Raw genomic sequence first — 18,705 nt, 5'->3', positions numbered from 1 at the left:
GTGGTGCAACAGGTTGGATTGCCAATATGCTCTAGTACAGTGTAGTGGTACATAGGTTAACCCACATGTTGAGATTCTGATTTCAACTGTGGCATCGCAAGGCCAGGCTCGCCCCAGTGAGGGGAAGTCATCATTGGGCTGCTCTCACTTTTGCCTGGCTAGTTCAAAAAGGTGTTGGTTACCACGTGTCCTTTCAACCATAAATAATGTGGTGCAAGGAAAACAGAGAAGAGGACAAAAATAACTTTAAAAGGGTAGAAAAGGGGGAAGGTCTTGCTTCAAAAGAGGTTAATTTATGTCCTCCACTCATTTCTGCATAAATATTCTAAATGTCAGTCTAATTTTAAACTCCATTCAGAAACTCTGTGGTTAATGGTTTAGATACTATTTCAAGTCTTTGATTTTAGAACAGTAAGTGATATTTACTTGCAGATTGGTTATATTTTGTTGACCTGTGAGAATAATGAGCTCAAAAATGTATACATATTGTTGATTTTTAACTGTACCAGACAGTGTTTCACTTTGTTTCATATCAAAACCAGCACTGGTGGCAGATCAGAAACTACATTTGCATCTCTGAGCTAATTATTGTCTAAATTGCAGATATCTGAATAGCCCTGATTATTGAGTTAATCTGTGAATCTCTGCCCACCCATTTTAAATTATTGTGCGGACTCTTTCTCACATCTTTATTTCTCGTCTGTGCCTTCTCGATCTCTTGGAATAGGTTTGTTACATATTTCTAATTGTTGAAAGGCTGTTTGGTGTTTTAAATTGATCTGTCATACTAGGTTTGATAATAAGAGAGCACCACACTCTATGTGCTTACCATTCTCTTTCATGTTGTTGTCATCATGTGTTTGTATTACCCATCATTCATTACATCATTGTTTCAAATCTCTGATTTTTTTAATAATGTACAGATTTTAAATGATTTGTTAACGGGGAAACTCCTCACCTGAGTTAAGGCAAAGGGATGTGTAACTTGGCCAACCAGAACCTGGCGTAGTTTTCCATTTAAATCAGAACTTTCTATTCTATCTAAGTGAGCGTCCACCCAGTAGATCCTGCCAGGAAAGATTTGTATTAATTAAAATTAAATTTCAGATAGCTTTTCATGTACACATCCAGGAAGAAGGGGGGAAAAAGAGAGAGAGAAAAAGAACGTTCACACTCCCAAATTTAGCATCGGTGGGAAGCTAACGCCCAACTGCTTCGCACCAACACTACTGTTGTAGTATGAATGTTGTTCAGTAACAATTTTCACAATACAGTGAAACATTTTCTGTATAATAGCATGCAAAAAATCACATTCAAAGACAATCATAGAGTGGCAAGTTTCTGCCACATTGAATGCTTCTAGATAATCTTAAGATTCTAGTAAAGGATATTGCTGGCAAGTAGCCAGGGTAGAATAAAGCTTTTCTTCCTAATCTATGTTGGTTAACTAAATTTCTAGTCACTCATGTCCCTTATATACTGATTATCCAATGGCCACATTTTCGTATCTTTGCTTTTTCTCAGCTCACCTTCTTGTATCATAATCCAAGGTCAGGCCATTTGGCCAACCCAAATCAGTGTTAATAAGGACTTTCCGGTCAGTGCCATCCAACTGTGCACGCTCAATTTTGGCAAGATTTCCCCAGTCTGTCCAGAAGATATACCTATCAGAATATTAAGAATAATATTCAGATAATTTTTATATTTAAGTGGCTTATTTCACAGGAACGTTTAATTCCATAGCTACGGGTTTATCCAAACAAACGTATTAACTTATGCAACATCACTTTCTCGTATGCTTATAGTTCAAATGTACAATGTCACATTTTTCTTGTGATGACACATGCTGCAGAGAATGTCCAGAACTGCAGTGCAGTCTCTTGCTGTTCTGTCAACCTGGAGCGTGAAGTGAAGGTTAATTTTACATTTTAATTCTTAAAACAACAGTCAGAGGCTTTGCATAAAGTCCTATAAAGGAGGACAACCTCCCTACAAAGGGATGGGCACATTTCTCTGAAAAATTTAATATGTCAAAATACAAATTTCTTATTTTTAATTTGGCATTGGAGAGATTGAGGGAGGGTAGAGAGTCCTCTGAGTCTTTGTGGTGGGTCTGTGCTGTGTTCTAAGTTTGTTTTTAATTTTAAATAAATTATCTGCCTACCCAAATTTCTTCTTTTGTAAACTTTGCTTAATTTGATTTGATTTGAATGTTTTGAAACGTTGTACCTCTGGGTGTCCAGTACCACTTCCAGAACTGAAATGCACTTGACTTATTCTCCATTCACATGACGGTGGCAATTATTCTATGGTTAAAAAGCTGGTGGCTGTTGATTTAGTAATATGGAATGTGACGTACTTCCACATAATACGGACCTTCTACAAAAATGGCCCCTGGTTCTCCTAAAAATATTTGCTTACCCTTTTCTAGGAAATACAGCAATTGCCCTTGGTTCATCCAGGCTGTTGTTGATTAGCACTTTCCGGCAGCTTCCATCAAGCCAGGACACTTCAATGGTGTTCCTGCCGGTGTCTGTCCAATAGAGGTTCCTTGCTATCCAGTCAATGGCTAAACCATCTGTTGTTTTTAAACCTTGGCCAATGACTGTCTCCATATTACTGCCATTGAGGCTTGCACGTCTGATAAGACAAAAAGCATAGTTTATGCTAAAAAGACTAGGAACTGTGGGAGAGTAAAGGGATTTGGGTGTCCAGATACACAAATCACTAAATGCTAGTACACAGGTACAAAAAGTAATCAAGGGGGGTTGGAATACAAAAGTGAGGAAGTGATGCTTCAGCTGTACAGAGCCTTGGTCAGGCCCCACCTGGAGTGCTGCGTGCAAGTTTTGGGCACCGCACATCAGGAAGGATATATTAGCCTTGGAGGGCGTACAGTGAAGATTCACCAGAATGATACTGGGGCTTAAAAGGTTACGATATAAGGACAAGTTGCATAAACTTGGGTTTTATTCCCTTGAGTTTAGAAGGTTGAAGGGTGATCTAATTGAGGTGTTTAAAATGAAAAAAGAATTCAATAAAGTAGATACAGACAAACTATTTCCCCTTTTGAGGGAAGCCAGAACAATCTTAGAATTCCAGCTAGGCCATTCAGGATTGAAACCAGGAAGCACTTTTTCCACACAAAGGGCAGTGGAAATGTAGAATTCTCTCTCCCAAATTGCTGTGGGTGCTGGGACAATTGAAATTTTCAAGACTGAGACTACAGATTTTTATTCGGTAAGGGTATCAAGGTATATGCTTCAAAGATGGGTAATTTGAAATGAGGAACAGACCAGCCATGATATAATTGAATGGTGGAACAGGCTATAGGGACTGAATGGCCTACTCCTGTTCCTAAAGTCATTAGCAACAGGAGTAGGCCAAAATGAAAAAAATATATATTTAAAGTAATATTTAAATATTGCTGAGATGTAATTGTGTGAATAATTTTCTAATCCCGAAAGTTCAAATTTTTTGCCAGGTGCCGAGATATTTTCGAGAGGCAAGGAAAGCTTTTCAATATTACCTATCCCATGTAAAGGGGCCACATTTTTGGGCTGCTTTGAAATTTATTTCATCATAATATTGTGAATAACCCATGCTGAAACTTTAATTTCTTTATCTTCTTCCTGGTATGAGTCTTCAAGCCCATTTTGAATTCTCATTGTCAAATCATTCTCATCATACTCTCCATCTGATAGGTACTGTAAAGCAAGCTCAGCAGTGCTAGCATACTGCACCACAGCATTTTACTAGTTTGTCAAAACAACATCTATTAATGAAGCACTTTTCTATTTTTCTCAGCAATTTTCCCCTCTCTCCCAAGAAGCTGATGACTCCTTGCTGCAGTACAGTTCCACTGTGATGGGCACCATCTAGTAGCTCAGTCACCTCCAAGTGGCCATTTTTCATACGTAAGCCTTGACGGTGAGTTTCAGCAGACATTTCACTACAGGTGCGCTCCATCCTGTCCTTACCCGGCATCCGCACATGCAATATCAGGGAATTTTACAGCACAGGAGGCCATTTTGTCCGTCGTGCCAGTTCCCGCCTCTCTGCGAGGGGAGATTTTCCTAGTTCTGCGCCCAGGTGTACTGAATTGTCTGGGCGAAGGAAATGTTGGGAAAATTAGGTGGGTTGGAGCAAACGCCTGAGAAAGAACCTGCCCAATTTTCCTTTTGTTTATTTAAATGGAGGAAAATCAGGCAGGATCCTTTACAGGTGTTTGATCCAAACTGCCTGATTTTCCAATATCTGTTGTGCCCACACTGAGGTGCCAACCGAAGAAAAGCTCCCCTTATTTCTTTGAATGAAAAGCCCCTCGTTTCTCTAGTCTCTCGTCTTATCCGCACTTCCAGCAGGAGTCACCAGATAGTGATCAGAAGCAAGAATCCTAGCTGATATTCCTTTCCCTCACCCAGGGACACAGGTCAATTATAAACGCTCCCCCAGCTGAAATCAGCTAACTCAACACAGAGATCAAACCTGAGACCACTGTTTTCCGAATGGCTTAGGCACTCTCTGGATAAACTCCCTAAAGCACATTAGGAGAGAAGTATAGTTCTGGTACACTAAAAATCAAGACAGTGAGATGTTGCAGTAGTATTTTTTTTAATTAGACAACCTTTAGTGCTTTGTTATTGCATTTTTTGGCTTTCTAAAAGACTCTCTTTCACATACAGAAAAAAACCTTATACCCCATTATTTAATTGTTTTATCTTCTGACTGACTCTACCAAAATCGTTCTGCAACCAGATACTGTGGGTGTGTAAGAGAATCCAGGTTCACCATCCAATTGTTTCTCCCTTTCAGGGAGAAGTGCCTCACTTTCATTGGGTACATTTCCCAGTGGAACAGCTAAAATTAGAATTCAGTGTGTGAGAGATCATGGGTGCTGATTCCACAGTGCTCCGTGTATAGTAACACCCTGTGCTACTGCTGTACCAACCCTTTCATTTCGATTTAAATTATTTTGTAAACCATAGGATCTGACGTGAACAATGATCATTCATTGATAACAGTTTATAATGACAATGCATTGTGGCTCACTGGCAATGCTATGTCCTCACCTGATCACATCCAGGAAGACATCTGTATAATAAACCTTCATCTCCACACTGTCATAGTCCAGGGAAATGACGTTATGTAGCTCAGGAACTGGAACATGCACATCCGTGTAATCAGTCGTATCCAAAGAGATTCGGCGGATGCTGCCACGGCTGGAGAAGAGGAGATAGGTCTCAGGGGCATTGTCACAAGTTTTCCCGTCATTCTTCATTTGGATTCCCGTTGGACAAGCGCAGGTGATACCATTGGGACGTGGAAGGCACAGATGGCTGCAGCCCCCGTTCCTGACACTACACTTGTTAAAACCTGTACAGGAACAAACCAAAACCTCTTTCAACAAAGTGTGAAAGTATTAACGTGAAATCTGCTTTTTGGAGGTTTTGAGTGGGCTTTAATACTGGAAGAGATACAACCAATTCGTATATACAGTTTGCTCTTGTTAAATCAAAGTCACTTAATTTGACTTAATGGATAATTCGAATTGAATCACACTTAAAAAGTTTACTGTGTCATTTTGATCCAATTGCTTAATTTGAATTTCTGGATAACTCAAATCATTTTAGGTAAAAAACGGCTGAATTCTTAAGAGTTAACTGTAAGATTTTTAGTTGTTTCTCCAAAAAAATTCTATGACACCTTCCTCCTTTCAAACAAAGAGGATTTTCAGATGCAGTGCACATTGGGCAGGGAGTGGGTGGAGCGATTACACTGCCTGCCTAATGGCACCGGCGAGAGACTCAAACCATCGGGCCTCATCTGCATGAATCACGAGTGCTGACAGGCAGCTCACCGATCGGGGGTGAGAGGGGATAAATCTGGCTGCTCCTCCTCGGAGCTGAGCTGGGAGTCAGCACTTAAAGACTAGGTGCTTAAGGGGGAGAGGGTTGAGGGTGGGGTCACGGTGGGATTAGTGACGGACCGGAAGATTTTCCTTAGGCCAAGGGGAACATGCATGATCACCTTATCCTCACAAAAATCAGTACCACTGCTGTTTCCTTAGTTTTGTGGAGCAGCTTGCAACAGTATCTTTAATGACTGCTGGTACAGCTGCTCAATACTCAATTCCACTAGGTGGAGCACCTGAGTAGGACCCCAGTTTAGATATTTTAATACGGGTGGGAGCACTAGCTGTCCATTTTCAGGCTCACTCCAAGTCAGGCAGGCCTTGAATGGCCAGTTGGCAGTAGTTTTTTAAGGTTTTTGTTTGCCTACCACCCCCAAGTAGCAGCTTGAACGCGATGGTAGGCAGATGAAAATCACTCCCAGAGTCTGTTATATCAGTGACAACCTGTATATTTTCCCCCTCTAGCTCTGCTAAATTCCAGCCAGAATCAATTGTCTTAAGAAAATGCCTAGTTTTCGAACTTATGTGTAGATCGTTCTAAGTTGTCTCCAGTTAAGACTTGGCTGTATATTCCTACCTGGTGCTGTGATCTATTCTGCACTTCTTCTTAGGCCAGTAATGTTCCACTCATGTTAATCTTACAAACCAATATTTACAGTGGATTCATACTTCATAAGTGTAGCATCCAAGCAAAACTGAAACCACTTTGCATCTATGCCAAATTTGGAGTGTGAATCGCATGCAACATCCAAACTGACTCAATCTGGTCAGGCCCTGACAGCAGATTCACACTGCAAACCGGCTTCACACTAGTGCTACAGTTATAGTGTAGGTGCACCTTACTGTCCAAAAGCAAACTTCTTCAAAGTAGAAATTTGCTATGTAGTCTGCAGATGTTTATATATTTATAAAAATAGCAGCTAATGTATTTTCCTCTGGTTGATAATTTGAGCAAAAAAGTGAATATACAACTGGCTTCCCAGACCAAAAAAACTTAAGAAACTACCATGAAATAGTGAATTATTCATTCTTTCCATTACCTCTTCCAGCTTCTCACATGCTTTTTGGTTTTAGACTAATTACTGTTATACAAATCTACTCATCCAACATTCATCCTATCATTTTAATCTTACTGTAACTGCTGGGCTGCATTTAACCACATAGAAAAATACCATAGCTCAGCTGTTAAATGGGTTGATATTGTCTCATTATTTTTCTATTGCTTCAGCAAAACTTTTGGAAGTTCAGAAATGTCTTACTTCATCAGCCTTTAGAAGAAGGTGACTGATGTTTAGTGAGATATATTTTTATTATGTACTAGTCAATCACTCATGGTGTTGCACGTGGGGAGTCAAAACCAAGTTAAGTCTTCAAGTGAAGAGGGGTTGGGGGCGAGAGGATAATTGGACAATGACACACAGATGTAATTCAATCCCCATTTTGAAGTCATACATCTGCTCTTATTCGTATATGATATTATTTATCGTTAAATAGCAAAACAGGGCAATTTGGGAAGCAGAAAAGTAGAGTTGGTTGGAACATGGGTGTTTCTTTGCAGTACAGGCTGAGGAGTTGAAAGTTGAGAGTTACAAAAATGAGGTGCTGCAGTGCCACTACTGGCAGGAGGGTGTAATTACAGCGTGAGAAGTTTACATAGGCAGAATCCATTATAAATGTGGACATAGGAATTTATAATGGTAAGTACTGACATGAAAATGTGATAATGGGTAATAAGGTTTCATAGACAGAATGTGCGTACAGATGTAAGATTTTTAATATATTATTGATATATGTATTTCAGGTCAGAGAATCTACCCCTCCGCATACGTTAAGTAGAAACCAACTGGCAAGAAACACATAGTATAAAATATAACATACCAACAGGTTGAACTCGATCAATAGCCTGAATGTCCATGAGCCCTGGCAAGTTGCCTCGCACCGTAATCATGTCGCCACCGGTGTTCTTGTCTGCTCGTTGGATGCTTCGAGTTTGCCAGTCTGTCCAGTAAATGTGAGGGTCAAGCAGAGTCAAGCCATAAGGGTGCTGGACAGGTGTAACTAGCGTACGGCGGTTAGCACCATTCAAGTCAGCTGCCTCAATACGCTGTGCAAAAAAAATAAATTCTGAGGAACTACACTAGATTTCTTCTCACGGACAGTTCTTTAAACAAGCAAAACAGAAAGAAACAAAACAAGGTACATGAAACACTAGATATATCCCTGGCTTCCATTCAAAGTTGTGTTCTAGGTCGAATCCAGATGATAACTATTGAGAAAAGGACAATGTTCTTGCATAGATCAGATGCCATTTTGATATCACAACTAGGCTTTGGAGTAACATCAATTTTAAAAACAGGAAATTCCTGATAACAACAAACACCCATTTAACCGCACCCTTTGTGGAGGGAATATCAAAAATGGTGATGGTTGTCACTTCAGGAAAATGGTCATATCTGCTGAAATATAATGATATATACCAATTATTTAATATACTGGTACAGAGTGACTGTGTGTACCTCAGTGTGTGCATCAGCCCACAGGAGCCGGGAGCCTACTTTGTCAATGGCCAGACCATTAGGCCAGCCCAGGTTACTATTGATGAGAATCACTCTGTCTGACCCATCCATTGCAGCACGTTCCAGTTTGGCATGTTCCCCCCAGTCTGTCCAGTACATGAACCTAGCAATATACAATAGAAATATGTCAACACAATCTAGATATTAACTATTAAGTATTAGATAACAACTGCTTACTTGTCCTAAAGGGGTAAATAATCTTTTAATTTTTGAATAATTCATCTATTGACCAGCAGTAGCATTAATACCTATTATAGAATTGTGAGGTCTGTGTTCTTAAAATAAATGGGTTAACAACTGTGTTAAAATAGCAAAGGCAGTAATTTAATGCAAACACATTAGCCAATGCATTAAAATAGCACAGGAGAACATTAAAAAGAACTTGGATTTATATAGTATCTTTCACATCCTCAGGACATGCCAAAGTATTTCATAGCCAATGAATTACTTTTTTTAGTTGCAGACACTGTTATTATCCTTAGCTCAGTGGTAACCTTCTTGGCTCTAAGTCAGAAGGTTGTGGGTTCAAGTCCCACTCTACGCCTTGAGCACATAATCTAGGTTGATACCTAATAGCAGTACTGAAGGAGTGCTGAACTATCCAAAGTGGTGTCTTTCTGATGAGACGTTGAACCAAGGCCCTGTCTGCCCTCTCAGGTGGATGTAAAAGATTCCATTGCACTATTCTCCTGGTGTCCTAGCCAATATTTATCCTTCAAGCTGGGAAAAAAAACAAACAGTGAAAAGGACAAGGAGGGTGAAGGATTCCTAAAATGTGTACAAGCGAACTTTCTTAATCAATATGTTTCTAGCCCAACGAGGAAGGACGCAGTTCTTGGGATCTAGTTCTAGGGAAAGAAGTTGGGCAAGTTGAGTGTGTTTCAGTGGGAGAACATCTGGATAATAGTGATCATAATATAATCAGGCTTAAAGTAGTTACGCAAAGGGAAAAGGAAAAAGAAAAATCAAAGGTGAAAATAGCCTACTGGAAGAGAGCCAACTTTAGTGATTTGAGAAGGGATCTATCTCAGGTAGACTGGAAACAAAGACTGGCCAAGAAAACAGTAAATGAGCAATGGCAGGCCTTCAAGGCAAAGATAGTTCGGGTAAAAACCAAGCATAAGGAGGAAAGATAGGGCAGCCAAAGCTAGAGCTCCCTGGATGACAAAAGAAATAGAGATTAAAATAAAACAGAAAAAGGAGGTTTCTGACAAATGTCAGGCACAGAATGCAGTAGAAAAGCATGCAGCATACAGAGAGTGCTGGGGGGAATTGAGAAAGGATATAAGAAGGGCAAAGAGAGAAAGTGAGAAAAGATTAGTGGACAACATAAAAGGGAACCCAAAAATCTTTTATAAACATATAAAAAGTAGAAAGATAGTTACAGGAATGGTGGGGTCGATTAGGGACAAAAAAGAGAATCCTCATGTGGATGCAGAGGGCATAACTGAGGTACTGAATGAGTGCTTTGCATCTGAGTTCACAATAGAAGAGGATGAAGTTAACGTTGCAGTAGAGGAGGAGGGATTAGAGATACTGGATTGGATAAAAATAGATAGAAAGGAGCTGCTAAATAGGTTGGCATCACTCAAAGTTAACATGTCGCCCGGTCCAGATGGGATGCATCCTAGGTTGCTGAGGGAAGCAAGGGTGGAGATAACAGAAGCTCTGACAACAATCTTTCAATCCTCCTTGGATATGGGAGTGGTGCCAAAGGACAGGAGGATTTCAAATGTTAGACCACTATTCAAAAAAGAGGATAGGGATAAATCTGGTAACTACAGGCCAGTCAGTCTAACTTCAGTGGTGGGAAAACTACTAGAGACCACAATACAAGAACACAAAAGATTATTGAAAATTTTGTTCAACAACAGAGCACCTAAGATGATTAGACCATAAAAGCAATCTCAAGTTATACCAGAAAATAAGTTCTTTGAAGAATTTCAGACTTTGTCCCAGAATACGAACAACTGGCAAATATCTTCTTTATGGGGAGTTTTCCAGCACCCTGACTGTAATATCCAGATAACATTTCACGCAAACATTACACTTACTTGTTCTACATAATTGTGTCCATAGTACAGTGTCACCCTAAGAACTGTTAAATGAATACAGTATTTGGCAAGTACAAAACAAAGTGTTCAGTTGCTTTTACATTATCAATAGTTGGAAATAGAAGCAGGAAATGCAAAAAAGTGCAGAGGTATTCTGTATTAAAAAAATGTTAGTATTGGATAAAAATGGTGCAGTGGTTATTTAATATACAGATAATTATTTTTATAGTTACATTTTGTCAAGGACAAAATTAATTCTCATTTGGATTCATGGGTTAATAAGGGAAAGTCAGCATGGATTTATTAAAGGCAAATTGTGTCTGACTAACCTGATTTGAGTTCTTTGATGAAGTAACAGAGAGGGTTGATGAAGGTAATGCAGTAGATGTTGTATATATGGACCTTCAAGGGGCATTTGATAAAGTACCACATAACAGACTTATTCGGAAAATAGAAGCACATGGGATTAAAGGGGCAGTGGTAACTTGGGTACGTAATTAGCTAAGGGATAGGAGGGAGAGAGTAGTGGTGAACAGACGGTTTTCTGAATGGAGAGAAGTATGCAGTGGGGTCCCCCAGGGAACGGTAATAGGACCATTGCTTTTCTTGCTATAAATAAATGACCTGGACTTGGGTATCGGGAGTACAATTTTGAAGTTTGCAGATGAAACAAAACTTGGCAATGTGGTAAATACTGAGAAGGATAGTAGCAGACTTCAGGAGGATTTGGATAGGATGGTGAAATGGGCAGACAGATAGCAGATGCAATTTAATGCAGATAAGTGTGAAGTGATGCGCTTTGTGAGGAACAACATGGAGAGGCAATATTATAATCTAAATGGTCCTTATTTTGAGGGGATGCAAGTGCAGAGGGACCTGGAGTTACACAATCACAAATCTTTGAAGGTGTCAGGGCAAATTGATAAGGCTGTTAAGAAAGCGTATGGGATACTTAGCTTTGTAAATAAGGGCATTGAATACAAGAACAATGAAGTCGTGCTAAACCTTTACAAAACACTGGTAAGGCCTCAGCTGGAGTACTATGTACAATTCTGGGCACCACACTTTAGGAAGGATGTCAAGGCCTTGGAGAGGGTACAGAGGGGGTTTACCAGGATGATACCAGAGATGAGGGACTTCAGTTATATGGAGAGATTGTTCTCCTTGGAGCAGAGAAGGTTAAGGGGAGACCTAATAGAGGTATTCAAAATTATGAGGGGTTTTGATAGGGTAGATAGGGAGAACCTGTTTTCTCTGGCAAGTGGGTTGGTAACCAGAGGTCATAGTTTTAAAATAATTGGCAAAAATCTAGAGGGGAAATGAGGAGAAATTTTTTCTATAGATTCCATAGGAACTTTCAAAAGGCAATTGGACATGTACTTGAGGACTAATTTGCAGGGTTATGGGGAAAAAGCTTGGTTGGGGGATTAAATTGGACAGCTCTTTCATCATAGGCACAATGGGCTGAATGGTCTCCTTCTGTGCTGTAAAATTCTAACCAATATCACTAAAACAGATTGTTTAGTCATTATCTCATTGCTTTATATGGAACCTTGATGTGCACAAATTGGTAGTCACGTTTCCCTACATTACAACGGTGACTACACTTCAAAAGTACTTAATTGTCTGTAAAGCGCTTTAGGACATCCTGAGGTCATGAAAAGTGCTTTTTAAATGCAAGCTCATTCTTTCTCTCTTTTTTTCTGTACGCAAATGTGGCAACCAATTTGCACACAGCAGGGTCCCACAAACAGCAAATGAGACAACTTAGCAGTTAATTTGTTTTGCTGGTGTTGGTTGAGAGATGAATATTGGCCAGGACCCTGGAAGAATTCCCTCCTCTTCCTCAAATAGTGCCACGGAATCTTTTAAATCCATCTGACGAAGCAGACAGGGACTCGGTTTAACACCTCATCTGAAAGATGGCACTTCCGATAATGCAGCACCCCCTTAGTATTGCACTGAAGTGCAGGCTAGATTATGTACTCAAGTACTGGAATGAAGCTTGAAACCTTCTGACTGAGAGGCAAGAGTGCTACTGACTGAGGCAAACTGACACCTTAGCTGGATATCACTAATAATCCAAGCACGTTCGAGGACTTAAATATTTATGGCAGTTTTACTTCACGTTCTTTCAGTTTCGAGAATGTGAACCAATACACAATACATGGAGCAATGAAACAAAACCATGGCTATTTTTACTCCTTTTCTGTGTATATGTTTGATAAATGTTGTTTTTTTTTAGCAAAATCAATTTTTTATAGATTTATGTTATATACACTCTAGTAAAATTACAATTACAAAACACTGGATTCACCATTTATTTGAACAGCATATCAGTAGGCTATTATGACCTGTCTACTCACCCTTTCTCATGATGAAGAGCAATGGCTCGTGGACTGTCCAAATTCTGCCAGATCAGAACTTTTCTCATTGTTCCGTCCAAATTAGCAACTTCAATCCGATTCGTCCCAGTATCCGTCCAGTATATTTTACGGCCCATCGCATCCACCGCCAGTCCATCAGTGGTCATTAAACCTGAGACGAGAAAACACTACAGAATGTACCATTCTAACAATAGTTTATTTTGAAATGAATATAATAATTCACTTATTTCCAACAGTAAATTTATTTTGGAGTTAGCATCTCTCATTCTATCAAGAAAACAAAGCTACTATATTTTGTTAAAACAGTTTGCTTCTAACAGAGATGAGAAATAATCTGGGCCATTTAGCTGAGCTAGTCAAATCTGACTTGACTATTTGTACAAACCAAAACCAAACAAGGCTCTGAGAATAACAAATACAATAGCCCATTAGTATCATTTTGGACACAATACACTTTTTATAGCCTCTTTATATGGTAGACGAACTAAAATACTCTTCCAATAAATATCGCTCTCTACAAAATGCATTTCGTACAACTCCCAAAGACATTATTATAGAAAGGTTCTACTGCGCTTTGGATCTCTCGAAACAGCTGTACAAAATGCGCAGACTGGCTCTGACCTCTCACCTGTGGTTACAATGTCTTCCTGCTGAGATCCATTTAGGTTGGCTCTGCTAATTTTATTCAGTGTGCTGTCTGACCAATACACCTTTCCTAAAATAAAAAAAGATTTCTTCAGTTGCATTAGTGGAAGGGTTAGTTTCTGAAGGGTTCAATGACCTGTTTATTTGAGCGTACTTCACTCACAGGAAGATAGACTGATGTGAAGTTTTACTGAACTTGCAAAATCAAAAAGACAACAAACAAAAAAGAACAATTTTGTTCAAACGGGAGTGAAATCAGAGGCAATGACCAAGCAATGTTGCTGTATTATTAACTTTAACTATGTTTTTAACCAGTTTCAAAGATGTAATCTTGGATTCACAGTATTACAAATCTGAGATTCCTCATGACAGAGTAGTTCTATTCAGATTGATTCTGGTCATACTGAATTGCTATCAAGTGCCAAGGGGCCAAGGCATTTTAATTTACTTTAATGAATCTCAACAATCAAACAAGATGCAACTTTAGCTGAGGTTTGGTGACGGAAACGCAATGTATTTGTTGGTAGCTAGTTGTGGATGTACAACTAAACGATTCAGTGAGATTCGTGCATTTATGTCTCAAAAAATGTTAATACAAAGCTTTTTCATAAATTAACATTTACCTTCTTCAGGATCAACTCCAATTGCAATTGTGTTTTTCATTGACCCATTGACAGGCACCACTACATCGGCAAAATAAGGAATATCGAGTGACACCATTCGGATATCTGTTCTTCGTGCAAATATGAGGAAGCTAGTCATACCTGAAATAATACAGAAAAATGGCGACAGTAACATCATGCAGTCAGATGAAAAGCAATTCCTAAACTATTAAACTATCTTTCAGCCACCAAATTACTTCGGTGAAGACATGATGCTATCCTGGCAGGCAGCCTCTTCGCTTTCTGAAGTGTTTGTTCTGTATACTGGCATGCACATGGCAGTTTCCAAGAGTCTGTTTTCTGCCCAGAAAGGAAACAAAGAGCACTGAGCTCACACCTGGCAATTCAATCACTTTACTGGTTAATAATAGCAACTTGATACAGCTATAAATACGCATTAAAGTTCAAATACAGTTCAGCTTACAATTCAAAAGAATTTTAAAAATGGAAATTTTGAATGTCAGCATATTGCTGTGAAGAGATATCCAGTAAGGAGCAAGTTATTTTTCAGGCAATTGTTAGCTACCTTTTGTCAAAAGTATTTAAGTTATCATTGTTTGAAAGAAGTGTCCAACGTCTGAAATAGATTAGTTATTTCAAATACCTGTGTCACATACCAAAAGGAGTCACATCTTACCAGGTGCGCAGGTTTTGCCATCTGCAAGGAGGTTTATGCCTGTGGGACATGCACAGTTGTAGGCCTTGGGCAATGGTGCGAGAAGGCAGAGATGACTGCAGCCACCATTATTTATTTTACACATGGTAGCCACTGTAAATAAATAAATGAAACAAGAATCTTTTACAATGATTACTGTAAGGCAATAGATAAAAGGTTCATTTAGTCCAGTAAAATAAATCATAGTTTACATTAAAGCTTGTCTAATTGAGAGTTTGCATGCTCATTCAGGGCTCCTGACTCTTTGTCAATTACCTGGTGTTCGTTGACGATGGAACATGTGAATATCCATTAGGTTTTCCAGATTTTCTCGCAGCATCTCACGCCCCAGACCACTGTTTTTATCTGCGCTCTGAATACTCTTTGACTGCCAGTCGGTCCAATAAATCTTATCTTCATGTAGAGTCAAGCCAAAAGGGTGAGGCAACTGACTGCCAATCAGGACCTAGAAGAGAATTGCAAGAATTGGGGGTGGTGGTGGGGGGGAAGGAAGTTTAGATCAGTCTGGACTAACTGTTACTTTAAGTATGTGTCACATGGATTTGCAATGTAATTTGAAATGTACAAATTCACTTGCATGAGCCAACTTGATTATTTTTGTGCTGATACAATTTCAAAACAGTCTATGAGTTATCCATCTATTGCAACTGAATGATAACTGATTATTCTTTGCTTTCAAGATGCAGGAGATGTACCTTTTGTCTTTATCCTCCTGAATAAGTAACTCCATTCAATTAACATTCAGCATAACTATCTTGAATAATAGGCTAAAGGTTAATCTAACTACTGGCCACAGATGGACAAAAGCAATATTTAAAGTAGCAACAATGAAGATAATTAGTATCAATATAGATTAAATTCTTTTTCCCTCTTTTTCTGTTTTTAGAACTAAACCATTGATGATTATGTTCTCATACCCTCCTATCAGTCCCATTGAGGTTGGCGTACTCAATTGTCTTCATGCCTGCATCAGCCCAATACAGTCGTTCTGTCTCATAGTCCACTGCTAAGCCATTTGGCCAAGTGAGATTGGAGGAGATGATTACTATTCTCTCAGAGGCATCCAGCCCTGCACGTTCAATTTTTGGATTGGCTCCCCAGTCTGTCCAGTACATGTACCTTCATATAAAGAAAGAATGATAAAGAATAATAAGAACAGGTTTGGATTGTGGAATGATAAATGTTCAAATCCTACAACTACAGATCAGCTTCAATGTCCACATTTACTGAGTTATTAAATGAGCCATCTTATGCTGAGATTTAAAAAAATTGACACTGCCCAATTCTGATCAGTCAGACCCAGGTTAGGTTGGGGTCAGATATGCCTGAAAATTCTAATTACACAGGAAACAGCTAAAAGCTAAAACTTGCATTTCAAATCAAAATTCAAATATTCTGTCTTGCATTTAAATGAATCATTAGATAAATGGAACATAAAATTCTTATTATGTTACAAGTAACAAAACTAAAATAGTTGGAACTGTAATTCTCAGGAATATTCAGTTGCTGAACTACCAAACTGCTTATTAATATCAAGTGAACAAACCCTCCAATAGAATCCACCACAATATCTCTGGGCCTGTCCAGGTTCTCCCAGATAAGGACTGTGCGCATGCTGCCATCTAAATTTGAGGCCTCAATTCTGTCAGTACCTAAAAGAAAATGAGATGAAGGATTAAAAATACATTTTCAGTTTGTAAAACTAGGTACATTTAATATAATGAATATGCCGAACAGTATAGTGCTGGAACTCTGATTCATTGCACCATGTGGTGTAGGTTGTGGGTTTAAAACCACAATTCCCAATTCAGCAAAATCCCAGTCACGACCACACCATGTGGATAGGTGCCAACAGAGCCCATGCACTCCTGCACCAGGAGATAGTTCCACTTTTGTACACCTCTTTCTGATCATAAAGTGCCATTTAGCAGGGGCCCAGGAGCAGCTTCCCCAGCCAGCTGACCTCTTGGATGGGCAAAGGGCATAGCACGGGGATATACTACACAGGGAAATAATGGGGAGAAAATAAACTGAATTACAAAAACCAGGTGATTGTTGGTTTAATTATCTTTCATGACATTACTATGAAAGCCTCAATAAAATACTTCAAAAATCAAAATAATTATTAATTGCTTTTGGTTTCAGTAATTTTAAATTCAATGCTGTTACATTTGATAGACTGTGACAGATATGCTGAATGTAATCTTTTTCGATGGTGTTACCTGCATCTGTCCAGTAAAGCTTGTTTGTCACCCAGTCAACGGCTAGCCCTGCAGGACTTTCCAGACTGGTGTCCACAACAGCCTGAAAGAAAATTGATTGAAAACACTATCAGATAGAGCACGATAAAACTGCAACATACTGCTTCATGAAGCTTCAAAGATTTTTTTTAAAAATGCATATGAACTGAATCCCTTATCAAATCACTAGACTATGACTGCTGATATATTACAGTCTTTATGAGTTCACCACTGTTATTGAAATTACATGAAATATTTTATCCATAAAACTAATTTTATTGAAACACATTTAGATATGATTCCCACAGTAGCAGTGGACTGTATAGAATTAATTATATCAAAGAAAATATATCAACTGGGGCTTCTGCACAATCTTAATCTAAAATGTCTTCCTTCATAAAATGAACTTGCTTTGACTTTTCTTGTTTGCGGTATACCACTGTAAACATAGCAGGCTTCAGCCTCCTAACCTGTGCAGATACTTGAACGTACCTCCTGCTTTGTTCCATTCCACTTAGCCCTGTTGATAGAGTCTGTGGTGACATCTGTCCAATAGATGTATTCCCCTTTGGCATCCCAGTCAAGTGCAACAGCACTGCGCACATCAGCCAATGGAATGACATAATCAGACTTGTCCTCGGTGTCAAAGCTGATGCGACGGATGTCCGTCCTTCGAGCAAAAAGCAGGAACTTGTCAAGACCTGATAAGGCCGAAAGGTCTCTTGTCACTTCTAAGTTCAAAAAATCATATACAACTTCTTCTAAATGTAACATTTTACAAGCAATAATATAATGACAAACAATGAACATACTACTTCCATTTCACACAGTGGCAGCATCTTACACCCCTGATTGAATCAGATGCAATGTAGAACTCCCCCACCAATGCACCTCAACTAAACTCTCTTTGGAGCATTCATTGCAGCAATGCAAGGTTTCCATTACCTACACCCCAATACCAAATGCACTGATTGGGCTACATGTCATTCTAGTTGTGAACTTTAAGAGCCATCAAGAAAAGAAAAGTTGTACTCCCAACTTTTGGCCTAGCATCTACAACCAAAGATGATATAACAAATTTTACCACAATCCGATTATTGATATGAATGTAACGTCAGCTGCCTTCTTCTCTATTGTGCTGTTTATTGCATTACTTTCTGAGTTTATTGCACAATTTGCAGTTTTATTCAACATGCTAGCAATGAGTATATTACTTGGTAATACAATGAAGTCCCCTTAAATGCACATTTTGTTCTAGGTAAAAATGTGCACTAAACTGGACTGTGCATAAAACTAATCTTTTCTCTTCTTATTTGATCTTTATTTTTCAGTGTATTAAATAAATTATCTTACAATGATAGAAAAATGACAGTTTTAAAGTGCAAGTGAGCAGAGGCATCGTCTTAAATGCACAATAGTCAATAGCCAAAAAATAATTAGTGTACTTAGGTGAGTGAATCGCTGATCAGAAGCTGTGCACTTAAACAAAATGCGCTTTAAACTAGTGCGGAAATAATCTGAATATTTTTTTTAAGTGATCAGGATCCCTAA

At 38.9% G+C, this 18,705-nt stretch overlaps 1 protein-coding gene across 1 annotated transcript in view; it reads right to left on the bottom strand.

Moving 5' to 3' along the window:
• lrp4 (low density lipoprotein receptor-related protein 4) overlaps nt 1–18,705 on the bottom strand; it is a 108,896-nt gene that overhangs the window by 41,994 nt on the left and 48,197 nt on the right. Inside the window, exons 8-22 of the mRNA XM_067994059.1 lie at nt 17,647–17,855; nt 17,137–17,218; nt 16,461–16,566; nt 15,832–16,033; nt 15,170–15,359; nt 14,876–15,007; nt 14,200–14,340; nt 13,560–13,646; nt 12,911–13,082; nt 8,431–8,593; nt 7,793–8,018; nt 5,073–5,376; nt 2,422–2,640; nt 1,530–1,664; nt 959–1,067 (exon numbers count right to left, since the gene is read on the bottom strand). Coding sequence (XP_067850160.1) covers nt 959–1,067; nt 1,530–1,664; nt 2,422–2,640; nt 5,073–5,376; nt 7,793–8,018; nt 8,431–8,593; nt 12,911–13,082; nt 13,560–13,646; nt 14,200–14,340; nt 14,876–15,007; nt 15,170–15,359; nt 15,832–16,033; nt 16,461–16,566; nt 17,137–17,218; nt 17,647–17,855 — 2,477 coding nt within the window. The remainder of the gene's footprint in view (nt 1–958; nt 1,068–1,529; nt 1,665–2,421; nt 2,641–5,072; nt 5,377–7,792; nt 8,019–8,430; nt 8,594–12,910; nt 13,083–13,559; nt 13,647–14,199; nt 14,341–14,875; nt 15,008–15,169; nt 15,360–15,831; nt 16,034–16,460; nt 16,567–17,136; nt 17,219–17,646; nt 17,856–18,705) is intronic.

This window comes from Heptranchias perlo, chromosome 12 (assembly GCF_035084215.1).
Source record: "Heptranchias perlo isolate sHepPer1 chromosome 12, sHepPer1.hap1, whole genome shotgun sequence".
Classification (NCBI taxonomy): domain Eukaryota; kingdom Metazoa; phylum Chordata; class Chondrichthyes; order Hexanchiformes; family Hexanchidae; genus Heptranchias; species Heptranchias perlo.
Note: the sequence above shows the minus strand (reverse complement) of the source record. Positions and strands in the feature narration are given on the sequence as shown.